Source organism: Elephas maximus, chromosome 22 (assembly GCF_024166365.1).
Source record: "Elephas maximus indicus isolate mEleMax1 chromosome 22, mEleMax1 primary haplotype, whole genome shotgun sequence".
NCBI lineage: Eukaryota > Metazoa > Chordata > Mammalia > Proboscidea > Elephantidae > Elephas > Elephas maximus.
In genome coordinates this window covers 60,666,631-60,685,617 of record NC_064840.1, presented here as the reverse complement: position 1 = coordinate 60,685,617, position 18,987 = coordinate 60,666,631, and the positions used below count along the sequence as shown (strand labels likewise).

At 37.6% G+C, this 18,987-nt stretch overlaps 1 protein-coding gene across 1 annotated transcript; it reads left to right on the top strand.

Moving 5' to 3' along the window:
* The first annotated feature begins 1,701 nt into the window (after positions 1-1,701).
* IDO1 (indoleamine 2,3-dioxygenase 1) lies at positions 1,702-15,835 on the top strand. Its single transcript, XM_049866182.1, has 10 exons — positions 1,702-1,952; positions 4,648-4,743; positions 4,864-4,983; positions 7,941-8,059; positions 9,025-9,039; positions 11,200-11,299; positions 11,980-12,097; positions 13,051-13,102; positions 13,753-13,901; positions 15,171-15,835. Exons 1-10 carry the CDS (start codon positions 1,854-1,856, stop codon positions 15,524-15,526), a joined length of 1,224 nt encoding a protein of 407 aa, XP_049722139.1. The 5' UTR covers positions 1,702-1,853; the 3' UTR covers positions 15,527-15,835.
* The last annotated feature ends 3,152 nt before the right edge of the window (positions 15,836-18,987 follow it).

Sequence of the window (18,987 nt, the reverse complement as noted above, 5' to 3'; positions counted from 1 at the left end):
TTATCCAAACCATGAAAATCGGTGATGTATACAAGCGAGATAAATTCATATAAAGCCTCGGCTTTCTTGGAGTGCATAAAGCAAAAGGCTGAGCTCTGACCCTCAGGCACTCTCTATCATAATGACCTGGGCACAGGTAAAAAGCTAAAGAGAGAGATAAAGAATCTCTCAGGGAGAGTAAAAGTCAGAGGTTTTTCAGAAGCCATGTGAAAAGGGTTTAAGGGCAAGCAGTTATTACCAAAGAAAAATCAAGATGCATGAAGCATCCATCGAGGATGTTGTTTCAGAAAAATGAAAGGGGCAGAAGTTTGAGGGAGTTAAAAAAGGTAGAGATGAAATTGGGGCAGGAAAGCATAATTGTGTTGGAAATCAATGGTAGGATAGATTAAGTAAGCTAGCCGCATTAAAAAAAAAAAATAAATAAGTAAAGCCAAGAGAAAATCTTACCAAGCCATGTTTCTTAAAAAAATAACCTGGAGAATTTTTTTTTGCAGGGCAGAATCATCTCATATTCACTGCAAGCCTTCGTTTTGACTTACTCATTTAAAAATCACAGGAATGTTCCCACTTCTGATTTTTTTTGACCTGTTTTCAAAAACATCAGCCTCATGAATCATTTGTTAAAGAAATGTGGCCATTGTATTTTTGTTGTGTAATTTGGTTTCAGTTTTCTGTACAGAGAATGTATTCTTGTAAACTACATGCTTAAAACAAAAACCAAAAAAAAAAAAAAAATCAAACCACACACAGACATAATATATACAGCAAAATAGTGAGAACTTTTCTAGAATGCAGCCAACAAAGCCATGAGCTATTAAAATTTTCTTTCAAGTCCTGATAAGCTGGGTGACTGCCACTGTGTTATATCCTAACGTACGGAACATTCCGCCCTTCTATTTTCTTTTTGATCACTTGAAGGAAAGTCATGGCTTCTGAATTTTTTTTTTTTGTTACGAAGAGCGAACAATGCCTCTGCGTGACCATAGACCTGCGTGTCCCTGAAAACCTCTACCAAGTGCTGCTTTGGTTTGCATTTCGAGAGAAACGCTTTCAAGGCGTTCTAGTCTTTCCCTCAAGTTTTAAAAAACATATTACAAAGTCTGCAAATGTGCAGTAGTGTTGCCTCACCAGTCACTGGGAGTCGGATCAAGTAGAGATGTAATATTTCCAAAAGCTACTCATTAAGAATGTAAAGAAAATAGTATCATTGTGAATACAGATAAGAGGGTCATTTAAAAAATGCAGAGGTGGAGAGGTACTATCTTTCTGAATTCTTCATGTGCTTTCATTTTTTTTTCCTACTTCAGAGCCATTGGAAACCATTCAGGGTGTAATGGGCTGTGTTTCAGGGCAGCTGAAACACAGCACTGATCTTTTCAAAAGACTTTCAAAGATTAAAAGAAATCCATTGGCAACAATAACTAGAGGATAGTCTGCTAATTTATCTGTGGTCAAAGTTATTATTCTAACTCAAAGTTCTCAAATTTTCCCTAAAATGTTTTTCTTTGGTCACACTTTTTCAGGGCTTTAGTTATTTCTATCAGGGCCATTCTGTCTTCCAGGAAGCAGTAAGCAGATGATTTTCCCAGTGATGAAGATTCAATATGAAATAAAAAACTGCAATTTTTTCATATGTGATAAACAGAGATGCTTTTGTAGTTTCATGTTTATTAGGTGGCATAAAAAATTGAAATCAGAAAATGAAAGTATTCCAAATGTGGAACTCATTTCTGACTGGTTACGTGACCTGGTGTGGTAACTTGCTATAGCAACCACTTTATAAATAAAAAACTATAAATAGGTGCTCTGAATTGCTTTGAGACTCAGGAGGACCAGAGGAGTGGACTGCAAGAATGGCACAGAATGAAGAATTGCCAATGGGAGGCACTTGGGAAATTGGTGAAGAATTCCATATAGATGAAGATGTGGGCTTTGCTCTGCCAAACCCACTGGTAAGAGAGGGCACTGAAGTATGGGCAAATGTATTTTCTTCTTATTACTTACCTTGACTAGTTAATTTCTACTGGACAAATATGGTTCAGTAACATCTCTTGAACAAATGGATAAAGCACTGCCAACATTGGAGGCAGAATTTGAATAACCTGGATTTCACTTGCCTTCTCTTAAAATGTTCTGCCTGGAAATTTAGTCATAGATGCTCTCATTTACCTTACACAGGTAGGTAGAGAGACGTTGTAAGGAAATTGTAGAGAGTATTTTGACTCTATGAAAGAATTGTACTAAGACATCAAAAGTTGATTTGATCCAAGGGCATTTCTAGGCTCATTTTGAAAAACCAAAGTTGTAAGTGGTCCATGAGTCAAAGGGAAACTTACCAGCTGAGACACTAAATTTTGCACAGCATGGGTTCCTAATTTGATTAGGCTTCTGAGATGGCATATCAAGCAACTTTTGTGTTGCATTAATAGGTCTTGTTGTTCACTGAGCATAAGATTGGAGTGAGAGTCTGAACTACTTTGTTATTGCTGTTGTTGCCAGTTTTAGCTATGAAGGAGTATAAGGTATGTGAGTAAATATATTTGGTGTAAGAACTATGTTTTCCTAGTTTTACTTTGAAAGGATACCATGTAAACCAACTTATCATCAATATTTTAATCATCAAATACTTACACAGCATTTTTTCTTAGCAATTTACAAATATTAACCCATTCTATCCTCATGACCATCCTAAAAGGTATGCATGTTATTATTCTTATTCTCCTGCTGAGATATATAAGGCATGCAGAATTTAAGTAATTGTTTAAACTTATCCAGCTAGGATAAGTTAGGATTTGAGCCTTAAGCAGTCTGGCTCCAGAGCCTATTCTGCTATGTTGCCTCCCTTAAGAGAAGAGATGAGAAGACATTGCTTTTTATTAAAATTACTGTTATTTACTCTTGTATTTAATATGATACGTGAAGCTCCAGGAGAGGGTTTCGGGTTTCTCTCCACTAGTTCCATCTTGTGACAACTGTGTAAATTTTATACTGGGATGTATTTATTTGTAGCTCCTTCAGTTGAAGTCCACAAGCTAGAGAATACCTTTAAATGCTGCAAGTCTTAGTCAAATTTCAACTAACCTAACTGTAATTAGAAATAAAATCCTGTAACTACCTTGCATAATTTAGACAGATATAAAGTAACTCTTCACTCCCAATCTAATTTTCCTCTTCAAATGACTAAATTATTTTAAGAACCTGACGTGTATGTTTTAATTTCATTACTAAAATCATCTAGCTTGCTTTACGTGTGCAAATCAATAATACTCAAACTTGCCCTCCACCAGCCTCATGAAACATAAGAAAAAAAGTATGTAGGTATATCATGATCATGACACATAAGAAAGAAAAAGTATGTATTTCTGGTATTTGGGGAAATGGCAACATTCAAAAATTTGTGTGTGCTGCACAGTGAAACACAGAACAACAACAAAGTTTATTCCTGAAAATACTAAAGCATAGCATTTGTGTGGTCAAGGAGGAAAGTTTGAGGTCAACAAGAAAGGCGGGTATCTAGTGAATATGTTGTCTGGATATCCCTTGCTAAAAATCTACCTCAACTGATTAAGACTGGCAATTTCCAGCAGACACTGAAAATAGGTATGACATTAGTCTTCCGGCTTTATAGCTTACTTGGAATACAAACTTTGTTTTGAAGCCTAAAACTTCACCTGTGTCTATCTGAGCTCATCTCTCTATTGCGCGTAGATCCCACAGTTCAGCACTGATGACCCTTCTAAGGTTGTACCCCAAAGTGGCTTGTGGGGAGGCATAGGAGTGTGTGTATGGGGAGTTGTTGAGGGATTAGCGTCTAATTTCAGGGAGTTTCCTAGGTCTTTTGCTTGTATGTTTCCCCTTTAGGGAGGTGTTTTACTTGGATTTTGTTTGCATTTATTGGGCACAAGGTAAGCCTATAGTGAATCTGAAGTAGGCAATCAACATGTATATATGTAGCACCTACTGTATACCCAGTACTGTGTAAGGTTCTATGAGAAATATGGAATTAAAAACACGATATAATCCTTGCCATCAGAGACTGAGACATGTAAAAAGAGTATGGATTTTGAAAATTGGAAACACTCCAATTTGAATTTTAATAAACTGCATATATAGAAAACAAGTTACCTAAACTGAACCTCTGTTTCTCTGTTTGCAATATGGGTGTAATAATCAGCTTTGGGGTTGTTATAAGAATTCAATGAGCAATATGTATGAAATTATTGATCAAATTGTCTGGTCCACTAAGGACATTTACAAAATCTCATTTTATTTTTTTTCCATTCAAAGAGCTTAGAATCTGCTTGAGGAGCAAAAAATAGCAGATAATGGAAAATTACTTAACAATGTGAAAAGGCATAATCTATAGAATTTCTAAAAAGGAGGATGAGGGTTGAAAGGTGTAGTCATGCAGATTTTAGTGGAATTTTTGAGGTGGACTTAGAAAAAGAGTTAGATGAAGGAGTTTTAACAGAGAGGGAGAGTAGGAATACTGTGTGTGTAGGTGGCACTGTATGGACTGACATTTCTAGACACAAAGGTGCGTGTCAGGGCAGCTTTGCACAGAATGGATTTAGGGACAAAGCAGACTAACAGTGGGAAGCCAATCCTATCTTACAATAAATAAAAGTCCTATTTCTCTTTTTCAAGGAGGAGCTACCTCAGAAGTATGATCCCTGGATGTCCATTGCTAAAAATTTGCCTGACCTGATTGAGAGTGGCCAACTACGTGCAGAAGTTGAGAAGGTTTGAATTGTGTATTATATTTATCTTCTCTTTTTATAGCTTTTTAACATTTTTGACTTGGTTTTGAAGCCAAAAGCATCACCCATATTGATTGGACTCAATCCCTCCATGTGTTCTCAGTTGCCGCAGCTCAACATTGATGAGCTCCCTGGGCACAAGTTGCAGCGCCTTGCACATCTGGCCTTGGGTTACATCACCATGGCGTATGTGTGGGATCGAAGTGAAGAAGATGTCCGTAAGGTTTGGAAATTTCGTAATTTCTCTTATACTACATGACAGATCTTCAGTTTAAGTTGAATATAAGAATTCTAAAAACAATGTTACTGCATTTTGCAAAATTTGACTAACAGAAAAAAAACAGGAAAAATAATTCAATTAACATGTCAACAGTTATCGTATTTTAGTTCTTTTACTCATACATTATAACACAGTGGCTCTATCCTGTGCATATACCTATCTATTTTGCTTCTTTCACTTAAATTATAATGTAGGCATTTTTTAGTTGCTAAATATATATATTAAAAAAAAACCCATTGCCATCAAGTCAATTCTGACTCATGATAACCCTATAAGACAGAGTAGAACTGGCCCATTTGGTTTCCAAGGAGCGCCTGGTGGATTTGGACTGCTGACTTTTTGGTTAACAGCTGTTAACCTCTACTCTACCAGGGTTTCCAGTTGGTACATAATCATCATCATTTGAAATGACTCTAATTTTTCATTGAGTCTGAACTTTGGTTACTTACTCAATCCTGTATTGATACATACTTTGTTTTTAATATTTCACTATTGCAAATAAGACCACATTAAGTATCTTAGCACATGACATATTTTCTCCATGACTTACTTTTGGGAGGTATAAGTACTTTATAGCTCTTCTTAGTCAATGCTAAAGCATTATCTTACATCTGTCAATATAGAATATAGATTGGTTTTACTCTACTTTCATCAACATTATGTAACCTTAGATTTAAAATGATGTCATTTTAGTATACATTTGCATGTTAGTCGTAGTCTTATATAAAAACAGCAATGATGAATGCAGCCATGAAAAATTAATCCTCGATAGTAATTTCACTCTAAACCCAACCTGTTCCTCGATTGGTGTGAGGCAGATGGATGGAGGTGGTCAAATAATGTGTGCAAACTAAGTTAACTACCTCTGTTCATACTCTACCCAGTAGTGCAACAAAGCCTTTGTCTTCTCATTCCTCATAGGATTGCCAGACTCACCAAGGAAAACCACAGGAAGTCCAGTTATATTTGAATTTCAGATGAACAATGAAGTTTTTTTTTTTCCATTTATGTTTGCCCTATGCACCATGCAAGTTCACCAGGGCATCCTGTATTTTATCTGGCCATCCTAATCCCATGAAACAAAGACAGGCTGCAATACTTAACCCTTTAAACTACAAAAAAGGAGTGAGATAGATTCGAGAAGCACTTTCTATCATTTGGTAGAAGTTTCCTCTCTGTGGGTAAAGGGAACTGGCATTTTATCAAGTTAGTTTTCTCTCCATACCCTGAAGATCAATCAACACGTACAGATTACCAATGTGGAGAGTCATATCCTGAAAAGAAAAGAAGAGGAAGTTGCTCTGCATAATTATGGGAACACTTTACACTTCCTTGTATTCATCATACTTAACTGAATACCTCCCATATCTAAATCCGGGAATTACACTAACGAAAAAATTTAATACTAGCGCCAGTCTTACTACCTAGCTTAAAATAGAGCTAAGCGCGCAGTGTCACTAAACTAGAATGTAAGAACCTAGCTAAGTGTGTAGGGGTCATACAGGAAAAGAGAATCAATAGTAAAACAGCATATGCTAGGTACAGAAGAACAAAGGTGAGCCCAGAGGAGGGAAACAGTGGTTAATATTATCAGAAACTGCTTCAAGGAGGAAGTGGGACTTGAATTACTTCTTGAAAGACTGGCAGAACTTACACAAGAGAAGAGGAGCAGAAAAGAAATAGGACATCATAAGCAAAAAATGTGGAGAACCAGAATGTATCTGGCGTCATTGGAAAGTAATACATTCATTAGGCTGGAGATCAGAATTATGAAAAACCTGAAAAGGCCCTTTTTAATTTATTCAGTGTTTGTGCAACACAGCATTCTGAAATGGATCTGAGGAACTGGCAATGGGGAAAAAAAATACAAGATGAAAATCTTTAAGTGAGAAAATTGCAGGAAAGAGAAAATAAATGGCCAAAAATATAAGTCAATATGCGGATTTATCAAATAAAAGCACAGTCTAGTTACATTTGAATTTCATATGAAGCATGAAATTTTTTTTTTAGTTTATGTTTGTCCCATGCATAATCCAAATTCACCTGAGCATTCTAGGCACCCTAATCCCATGAAAGATAGACAGACTGTAATACCTAACCCTTCAAACTACAAAAAAGGAATGGCGTAGGTTCTGTAAGCACTTTCTATCATTTAGCGGAAGTTTCCTCTCTGTGGATGAAGGTAACAGAGAATGAATAAGAAATTAGGATCTGAGTTTCGTAACAGCTGTATGAGTGTCTATAAGAAAGGTAGGTTTGACCATTTCCTTTCTTTCTTCTCCCAAGTCACATCAAGGTAATTATTAAATTTCTTCCACTTTTATTCCTTTCTGATCTTTTCTCTAAATCAGAAAGGGGTAAAATTTCTTTGCTTTTAAAACATGCCTAACTAATTTGCCACTCGAAATGTTACAATTCCCAGAGGCATAAGTTCTGCAATGGAAAACACAAGTCTAGGTGCGATTTAAGGGTCTGCGACTCTGTTCTCACATCTCGTTCTCTTGGTTAAACCATTACCATTACCAGGCAGATGAAACTAGTCTGAAGCCACTTGGATCATCACTCAAGGATGCAGCTTCTGCTTGTTCCTCTTGACCTTGACCTCTTTTTTCTTTCTCTGTGGTCAGGTTTGTGCACATTAACACAAGTTCAAAACGGAAACATTTAACAACCACCAGGATTAAGTTCTAAAACGAAAGGAAAAGAAAAAAAAAAAAAAAAAACGAGGAAGAGAAAAAATGAACGTTTGTTTTGGTTTCAAAGTGCCCTCACAGAGAACAAATGAACGTTTGTTTTGGTTTCAAAGTGCCATCATAGAGAACAAATAATATTTAGCAGCCAGGAAGCAGAAGAAAAATAAGAGCCGTTAAATTTAATACTAAATATTGTGTTTTAATTAGGTTCTGCCAAGCAATATTGCTGTCCCTTACTGTGAACTCTCTGAGAAGCTGGGACTACCTCCTATTTTGGTTTATGCAGACTGTGTCTTGGCAAACTGGAAGAAGAAGGACCCCAGTGGGTACGTAAATTATAACAGGAAATGAGTATGCATTCTATTTAAATCCAGAGGCAGTAGCTTTTGCCAGCACAGCTCTGTTGTTGGGTATGGTTTCTTAGACTGTTGTATCTGTAACTACCAACATATTATACATACATGAGAGAGGTGTAAAATTGACAGACAGTGAAATGCACCAATCGTAGGTCTTCAGTGTGGTGTGTATTACACGTGTAACCACCACTCTAAGCAAGGATTAGAATATTTATATCACCCCAGAAAAGTCCTTTGTGTACTTCTCTCGTCAATGCCAGACAACTGCTTGGCTCAGGCAAATGTATTCTGATTGGTCTTATCAAAAATTCGTTTTTTTGTTTTCTGTTATTGGATTTCATGTAAAAGAAATCATAGAATATGTCCGTTTTATGTCTGGCTTCTTTTGATGGATATGTTTTTGAAGTTCTACAAATTTAGTTTTTAAGTAGCCAGTTGAGTTAAAAAAAAGTTAATACATTCTCAGCAGGAGAAACAGCAATTTCTGAGCTTTCAGAGATGCCTGCTTAGAATCTTGGCCCCTCGAAACCATTTAGTGATGGAACCTTCTAGAATAACGGGGCCAGTGAATTGTAGTGTCCCAGGGTTCCGAGGATTTATCTGCTGAGTGTTCTGTACATGGAGATACCACAATTGAAAGGGCTTGACTTAGAACTTTTCTTATGAGTAACAACAAGTTTTGACTATCCGCGCATGCTCCTTGTGTTTTTAGTTTTTTTTTTGTCTAACTTATAAAACCCTAAGTGTTTGCAATTCCTACTTGAGAAATAAAAAATCACATTTAAAAAAAATTTTTTTTTTTTTTTTTTTACCTAGGTCTTACTTGTTAGATTGGTAATATTAAATCTCATAATAATAACTTAAAACCATCTGATTTGTAAATTTCCTTTCCTCTCTCTTCCAAATGACCCATTGCTTCCTGGCTGCTGTCATAGGCCCATGACTTATGAGTAAGTATTTGCTTTTTATTTTACTCTAGAAATTATTTGTTCTTCAAAGTGAATGTAGGTTTATCAATATCCCCCAAATGGATTTTTTAAATGATCAATTGAATTCAGTCAAAAAGTAATTCAAGTAATTTTCAAAGAGCAAATAATCCCAGTCCTTGTCCAGGACTGTGATATGACTGTCCCTGTTTGATACTATAGCTATTGTTATGTACATAAATATTACTTGCATGAATATGTGTGTAATCAATATGCATAAATATAAAATGTACACATATCTGTGTTTCTATGACTTAATGGCTTTTGTGGCCAGAGCTAGTTGCCAGCGGCAATAAAACCATACAGAAACCTGTTCTTTTCGATCCATTCCTTACTGAGGCTTTTACCTATGTACTGCTAAGCAGAGTTTAAGACCTGGAGAAACAAAAGTAACCATCATAAATATAATCCTGTCCTTGGAGTCCCCGGTTAACACTTTTGGCTGCTAACTGAAAGGTCGGAGGTTTGAGTCCACCCAGAGATACCTCAGAAGAAAGGTCTGGAGATCTACTTCTGAAAAATCGGCCACTGAAAACCCTATAGAGCACAGTTCTACTCTGACACACATGGGATCGCCATAAGTAAGAATCAACCTGACAGCAACTGGAAAAGCCTGCCCTCATGAAGCTAGACTAATGAAAGGAAAAGTAGTATACAAAAATTATATAAGTTCATAAAGAGAAGGGATTAGAAGATAAAGTACTGGGAACACTAATCAAATAAAAAAGGGTAAAGGGAGGAATCCCCAAAGTACGTTATTTAAGCTGAGCCCTGAAGAGTGAATAGGATGTTTTCAGGTTCCGTGAGTGGAGTCCAACTCATAGTGATCTCACATGACAGAGTAGAACTGCCCAATGTAGTTTTCTTGACTGTAAAGAAGGGATGGTCAGTTCTTGGTGCTAAGGAAATGCCGAATGGGTTCCAACCATAACCTTTTAGGTTAGCAGCTGAATGCTTAACCATTATGCTACCAGGGCTCCTTAAGAATTAGCTAGGATGAAGGGAGAGTTGTAGAGTGGTTTTGGTGGAGGGAAGAGGAAATGTGAAAACCTTGAAGAGACAAAAACCTTGGTCCATTATCAGAACTGAAGGGCAGCTAGAGTAGCTGACACGTAATGAATGTTGAAGAGAAATAGGTTTACAAAAAAAGATTATGTAGGACTTTGTTGCCTACGATAACCATTTCAAACAGTATCTTAAAATAAACAGGAAGCTATGGAAGGATTTAAAACTGGAGGATGATATCATTAGTTCCATTTTACAGATGAGAATGCTGAGGCAGAGAAAGGTGAAATAGCTTGCTCAAGGTCACACAGCAAGTAAGCTGCAGAGATGGTCTGGCTTCAGAGATGAAGAATTTAACAACCACAACACCCATAGGCATACAAACACTGAAGTCATGTTTGCACCGACTCTAAAACATCAATAGAACAGAAAAATATGCCCTGAACAGTTCGAATTTATCGATCAATTTCTTTGTAAAGCAGATAAACCTAGAGGCGTTGAGAAATTCTATTTATGTAGTTAGTGATGGAAAAATACTACTTCTTAAAATTATACCTCCCAGATATCTCTATAAACACAGAGCGTGTATATATATAAATGTATACCTGGAAACCCTGGTGGCGTAGCAGTTAAGTGCTAACGGCTGCTAACCAAAAGGTAGGTGGTTCGAATCCGCCAGGCGCCCCTTGGAAACGCTACAGGGCAGCTCTACTCTGTCCTATGGGGTCACTATGAGTCAGAATCGACTCAACAGCAGTGGGTTTTATATATATATATATATATATATAATAAGGTAAGTGTGCAGAAATATGCATGTGAAAATTGGAATACTAGGTTAATGGAAACAGAAGTAGTCTTTGAGTCATAAAAATGGAGTTTCAAGCCCCAGCTTAACTTGCTATTAATTATATGATCATAGATAAGCTACCTAACCTAACTCAGTCTTCATATTCCCAGCTACATAATGGGGATAGTAAAACCTGCCATACTTTTCTCACAAAATTATTTAGATAGCAAAATAAGATAAACAAAGTGCTTGAAAGCTATACAGTACTCTACAATTAGATGGATTTTGTTGTTGTTGTTAAACTTATTGCCTTCTTTGATTCACTTTCTTAGGAATATGGAAATCCTGTTCTCGTTTCCCGGTGGGGATTGTGACAAGGGATTCTTCCTGGTGTCTCTGCTGGTGGAACAAGCCGCTGCTTCCGCAATTGGAGTATGTTCATTCACACGGGAAAATTCATCCATCTGGATTCACAGAACCCAAACAATCACTTAGTACCTGAAACATACTAAGCATGAATTGTGTTTATCCTGACTTTAAGCAGCATTTGATAATTGGGGGGAGGTGATAGATATGCCTATTATTCATTTTTGTGCATCACTTAAAATATAAAATATAGATGCCAAATATACAGAGAGGGAGAATCAAATTTGAAACTCCAGTAAGATAGAAATATTTTCCATGTAATTTGGCATGTAGTGATATAAATTCAATGGTTTTGTCTATTAGAAAAAAAAAAAACCAAACTCATTACCATCGAGTCGATTTCAACTCACAGTAACCCTATGGGACAGAGTAGAAAGGCGTGCCCCATAGGGTTTCCAAGGAACAACTGGTGGATTGGAACTACCAACCGTCTGGTCAGCAGCCAAGCTCCTAACCACTGTGCCACCAGGGCTTCGCTATAAATATGCAAACCGAATAAAGACAAATCCAAGCTTATATAAAAATAAGGACATTAGCCAATTGGTCAGAGGATGCTCAACCCAGGAAAAAAGAAGTGGAAAATTCCCTATTTACTTTAGGAATTAAGACTTGGAAGTCTTTTATTCTATGCTAGTGTTTGGTTTTAGGAAATCTTAAATGTTTGCCTTTTTTTTCTTTTCTTTAAGCAAATTCCCATTATATTTAATGCAATACAACATCGCAACCAGGTTGCTCTAATACAGGCACTGAGTGAGATAACTTCTTGCCTGCGCAAAGCCCGTCAAGTGTTTGGGCAAATTCACAGTAAGTATTCTATGCAGTACAACGTTCTAGGCTAGCAATCTAACGTTCTGCTTACCTGAAGTGTAGAGTTAAGGAGGAAAAGGAAGCAAAAACAACATTCACTAAGTGTGTTGTCACACATCTTTTCTTGGTCAATACCCTTTCTATGCAGTAGATTTTATCATTTCCGTTTTACAGATAAGAGACTCTAAATTCAGGGAGATAAGTCAATGGCCTGAGATTACGTAAGTATTAAATGGAAAACTTGCCAAATGAGTCGGCTGTTTTAAGTTCTGCAAAACATTGCTGCTGCTTGATAGGCACTCTGTGCTAATTCTTCTTTTTTTTTTGCAAGTTAACTAAGAAGCAACATAGAAAAGCCATTGAGCTCCAAAAAATTAACAACTGAAAAAAAAAATGACCTAAAAAAACATTAACAGAGATTCGCAAAAAAAGAAATTTTCCTACTGCACAGCCTTAAACATTATGTGACTATTTATCGCTGGGCTTTGAGTTTTTGCTGATTAGTCCCTGGCAAGGAGATGGGCTTCCAAATCAAAGGCGTTAGCAAGCTTTGGGGAGGAAGACTTAGTGATGTGATCTATCGGGTCACTATTTTGTGTGTGTGTGTTTTGTTTCTTTCTTTATGTAATTAGCTTAGCTTTCATGTCAATAAGCACATAAAGTAGTGCTAAAGAATTGCTGACAGTTTAAACTGTTTGGTCTCCTGAGGCTGAGTAAGCCCAGGCTCCTACCAACCCTAGATGAACACTGGCTACCAACCCTAGATAAACACTGTTCGGTGGAGACAGGTGACTACAGGCTTGCCCACAGGCCTTTCTTTGTCCTGTAAAGACAGACCCAATACCTTCCTTGCAGCCTGTGCAGAAATCCAGTGTCAGTTCTTCACAGTATCCTGTTTTCTCACAGTAACTCTGAGGCCACTTAACTAAACACACTTCATCTTTTTACAGAATATGTGAACCCAGAAGTGTTTTTCAATGTTCTTCGCATATACTTGTCTGGGTAAGTAGTCTTATGCTTGCATTTGTTTCCTCCTGAACAGTTCAAGAATACACCAAATTCCCAATGATGGTCCCCATAGGCATCCAATTTAGATAATAATTTTTCTTCTCATTCTAAAATAGATGTTTAGAAAAAGAATAACCTCCCTGCTGTGACTTGTCTGGGGATGCACTGGAGATGAGAAAGCTAGTCATTTTAAAGAGAATGGGGTGATTTTCGGTAACGCAAAGTTAAGGTTCCATGCGTGGAATGCTGATGCCCACTTTGCTCAGAATTATTAAATTATTCAGTAGCTGGTCTACTAATGAAAGATTGGTAGTTTGAACCCACGGAGAGGTGCCGAAGAAGAAAGGCCTAGTGATATGCTTCCAAAAGCTCGCAGCCATGAAAAACCTACAGAGCAGTGCTAATCTGAAACACATGGGTTCACCATGAGATGAACTGACGCAACGGTAACTGTTTTGGTGTGGCTTCCCTCTTTCATGAATTATCCTCATTCATGAAAATAATCAGGAAGAAAGACTGTGGAAGAAGAATCATGAAATCTATCCAGTCCATGTCACCTTCTATTCATCCCCTATTGCAAGATTTTTATAACTGAATATTGACAATTAATTCAAAGACCTATTGCTTTTTCCTCCCTGTCCTAGCTGGAAAGGTAATCCCCAGCTGCCAGAGGGTCTGCTGTATGAAGGGGTCTGGGATACCCCCAAGCAGTTCGCAGGGGGCAGTGCAGGCCAAAGCAGCGTCTTTCAGTGTTTCGATGTCCTGCTGGGCATTCAACACAATACCAGTGAAGGTGAGTGGATAACAACAAACAACAGTCGCCTTTTATGTTAAATACGGTAGTATTTTAATCTTTAAGAAGCGCCTTCCCACCAGCATCTCATCTGAGCTTATCTAATCCTTTTAGGACATATGGTCATTATTCCATTTCACAAATAAAGAAGCGGAAACTTAAAGAGGACAAGTGTCTGGCTCCCTGTAAACCAACTACAAAGCAGCAGAGCCCAAACTCAACCCCAAGTTCCTCACGCTGTAGATCTCAACATTTGAACATAGAGTTGAAGGCATATTTGACTGTGGTGAAGCCAAGACCCCATGTGGCACAAACGTAAGATCAGATTCAGAAGGAGAAAGCCTCCTGCACATGAGGCAGGACTGGGTTGAAGGTGGAGAGGGAGAGACTTTAGTAAAAAGACTCTTCATTGTCAGCTGCCCTGCTCCCCAGTGGCCAGGGGCAATGCCTTTGCCCAAGTTTAAAGATGGGCCACATTCATTATATTCTTTCCTGGGGCTTAGACAGAGAAGAGGAAGAAACTCTAGGAAGAACTTCTATTAAGCTTTTCTCTATTTCCTAGACTTCTATTTAACAGTCAAAGGGGAAACTAGGCTGGATAAAATAGGCTTTTGATTTACCTTAGCCATTTTAAAAAAAATGATCCCTTACACACCGCTAGAATCAATGTCATGATCTGTCAAGTGCAAATTATATATACTTTGCCTATATCATCAGCTTCTGGAAGGTTCAGGTATGTTAAGAAAGTGGGGTGGGGGAGAGGAAGCACTAAACAAAACATTATTATGAAAGAATGAATTTAGCTAATATGGTTTTCAGAATGGAAAATATTTCACAATAATCACCATCGCTGGTAGCAAGACTAGTAACTGTTCAGCCTTCAAATAGAATAGTTGCAACCTCGGTGCCTCCTGCTGTGGTTTGGTCTGTGACCTCCCACCCGCTCTGACCACATTCTTACCTTTTATCCTGGAACGGGACTGCTTTGACTTCCCATAGGGTCACGGGGTGGCACAGATGGTTTAGCAGTGGGCTACATACGAAAGGTTGGCAGTTTGAACCTATCCAGAGGTGCCTCGGAAAAAAAAACCTGGTGATGTGCTTCCAAAAGGCCACAGTCATGGAAAACTCATGGCAGTTCTAATCTGAAACACAGGGGTTCACCATCAGATGAATTGACTTGATGGCAACTGTTTTGGTTTGGCCTCACTACTACCTCAACTTCTCTTGTTCCTTTTACTACCTCAACTTTCTCTTCTCTTCCTTTAGCATCTGCTGCTGAGTTTCTCAAGGAAATGAGGGCATACATGCCCCCAGCTCACAGGACCTTTCTTCGGTCACTGGAGAAAAGCCCCTCACTCCGAGAGTTCGTCCTTTCAGAGGGTGACCCTGACCTGAATGTGGTTTATAATGACTGCGTGAAAGCTATGGTCTCACTGAGGATGTACCACTTGGCAATAGTAAATACATACATTGTTAATCCTGCAAGAAAGAAGCATATGGAAAACCAAACGTCTGAAGATCAGTCAGAACAGGAAAATAAAGGAACTGGAGGCACCGATGTCATGAAGTTCCTAATGACTGTAAAATCTACAACTGAGAAGTTCATTTTGAAGGATGGTTAATAAACCCAAACAAGGGTATATTATGCAAGACAAAGACTATAGAGTATATTGCTGTCATCGCTCTTTATACTAGACCCAATTGTAAATGAACCCCAGAAATTGTTAATAGTATGCAATAATGTATAAATCACACATTAACATGCATTTCAAAATAAAACTGCTTCTGCTGTCTGTAGATTCCTTGCTTGAAAATAACAAAATTAGACAAGGGTGCTTAAAAAAGTAGTACTAGCATTAGAACTATAATTATAATGCACACACTAGTATGTACTGATGAAATAGAACAAATAAACTTTGACATAAGATATACCAGAATATGGAAAAGTGGCTTTATTCTTGACTATAATTAAATATTCCTCTGGATGAGAACTACCTCACACTGCTACCCCTTCAAACTTCACTGCTTCCTGCTGTACTGTTGGTTAAAAGACTTTCCCTCTGGAATAATTACCTGTTTACTTGTCTGTAAAAAAACTAAAAGTATTGCCCTTAAATGATTAGCTTCATAATACCAAGCGCTCTCGGTGTCTTCTAGCACATCTGTGCATCCTTAGCACTTGGTATATATATAGCAGATGTTTTTGTTGTTAGGTGCCATCGAGGGGGTTCTGACCTATAGCGACCCTATGTACGACGGAACAAAACACTGTCCTGTCCTGTGCCATCCTCACAATTGTTATGTTTGGGCCCATTGTTGTAGCCACTGTGTCAATTCATCACACTGAGAGTCTTCCTCTTTTTCAATTGCCCTCTATTTTATCAAGCATGATGTCCTTCTCCAGGGAATAGTCCCTACTGATAACAAGCCCAAAGTACATGAGACGAAGTCTTGCCATCTTTGCTTCTAAGGTGCGTTCTGCCTGTACTACTTCTTCCAAAATAGATTTTTCTTCTGACAGTCCATGGTATATTCAATATTATTCACCAACGCCATAATTCAAAGGTGTCAATTTTTCTTGGGTCTTCCTTATTCATTTTCCAACTTTCACATGCATATGAAGTGATTGAAAACATTACATGCAATACGTCCTGTGATTTCTTGATTGCTGCTTCCATGGGCGTTGATTGTGGATCCACGCAAAAGGAAATCGTTGACAACTAAAGATTGAATTTTCTGCATTTATCATGATGTTGCTTATTAGTCCAGTTGTGAGGATTTTTATTTTCTTTACGTTGCAGTGTAATCCTTTCTGAAGGTGCTGGTTTTTGATCTTCATCAGTAAGTGCTTCAAGTCCTCTTCCCATTCAGCAACCAAGGTTGTGTCATCTACATATTAAAAAAAAAAAAAAAACAGGTTGTTAATGAGTCTTCCTCCGATCCTGATGCCCCATTTTGCTTCATATAGACCAGCTTCTCAGATTATTAGCTCAGCATATGGATTGAATAAGTATGGTGAAAAGATACAACTCTGACACACACCTTTCTTGAGTTTAAACCATGCAGTATCCCCTAGTTTTGTTCGAATGACTGCCTCTTGGTCTAAGTACAGTTTCTTCCTGAGCACAATTAAGTGTTCTAGAATTCCCATTCTTTGCAGTGTTATCCATAATTTGTTATGATCCACATAGTTGAATGCCATTGCATAGTCAATAAAACACAGGTAAACATCTTTCTGGTATTCTCTCCTTTCAGCCGTGATCCCTCTGACATCAGCAATGATGTCCCTCAATTCATGTTCTCTTCCGAATGCACCTTGAATTCCTGGCAGTTTCTCAGTTGATATACTGCTGTAGCTAATTTTGAATGCTCCTGAGCAAAATTTTACTTGTGTGTGATATTAATGATATTGTTCAATAATTTCTGCAGCCTTTTGAATCACCTTTCTTTGGAATGGGTACAAATGTTGATTTCTTCCAGTTGATTGGCCAGGTAGCTCACTTCCAAATGTCTTGGCATAGACAAGTGAGCACTTCCAGCACTGCATCTGTTTGTTGAAACATCTCACTTGGTATTCCGTTAGTTCCTGAGGTCTTGTTTTTCACCTGTGCCTTCAGTGCGGCTTGAACCTCTTCCTTCAGTACCATTGATTCCTGATTGTATGCCACCTCACGAAATGGTTGAACATCAACCAATTCTTTTTGGTACAGTGACTATATATACTTTCCATCTTCTTTCTGCGTCAGTTAGTATTTTCCCCATAGAGTCCTTCAATACTGCAACTGGAGGGTTGAATTTTTTCTTGAGTTCTTTCAGCTTGAGAAATGCCGAGCACATTCTTCTTTTTGGTTTTATATTTCCAGTCTTTACATATTTCATTATGGTACTTTACTTTGTCTTCTCCAGCTGCCCATTGAAATCTTCTGTTCAGCTCTTTTACTACATCGTTTACTCCTTTCTGTTTATCTACTCTGTGTTCAAGAGCAACGTTAAGAGTCACTTCTGGCATCTATTTTTGTCTTTTCTTTCTATCCTGTCTTTTTAATGACCTTTTTCTTCTTCATGTATGATGTCCTTGATGTCATTCTGCAACTCGTCTGGTCTTCGGTCATTAGTGTTCAATGTGTCAAATCTATTCTTGAGATGGTCTCCAAATTCAGGTAGGATATACTCAAGGTCGTATTTTGGCTCTCACAGACTATATAGCAGATACTTAGCAAATATTTGTTGAATGAATATATAAAAGAATAAGTGGATGTATAATCAAATTACTAGGCTAAAAAGAAAAGAGAACCTTTAAAATACAATTTCTTCTGGGAGACCAGGGGTATCAGGCATTTATACTCTGGCCTGAATATATTTAATAATGGAACACTACAAAGTTAGGTCTGGTAAGGAACTTAAAATCATCTGAACCAAACTCTTCATTTTAAAGATGGCAAAGTGAAGTAACTCACTTAGGGTCACACGATTAGTTAGTGACAAGTGGGAGGAGAACTTAAGCTTTTTGACAACTGCCATCTTTTTCTCACTCTACTTAGAGTAGATCAGGTTAGAGGGGAAGGCAATTGTAGAAGGGTCAGGGGAAGAAATGAGATGACCTGGGGAGATCTTATGAGGTAGTAGATGGTTAGCCAGAAATCGAATATGCCACCATAAGACACAAATTTAAATGATTACCCCCAAGTAGGTTTGAGGAATGAAATGTGGTCACATACTTGTAAAGACAAACTTCTAAATACTGTTCTAACATTGTTGCTCAAATATAATCTGAATCGCTGAAAATTTTTGCTTTTGGCAAGATTTTACTTGATTCCCTAGAAAATACATCAAATGGCAATAGCCACAGCTTTTAGGTGATGGGACACATTTTTCTTTTTATTCTTCTGCCTATGTTTCTGCAATGAATATAAACAATTTTATAATAAAAAAAGTGTTTATGCACGCATACACACATGTTAAACACATATATGTGCGTACATGTGAATGCTTATGTGTGTAATTCCTTTTTTAAAAATTTTTATTGTGCTTTAAGTGAAAGTTTAAAAATCAAGTCAGTCTCTCACCCAAAAACCTACATATA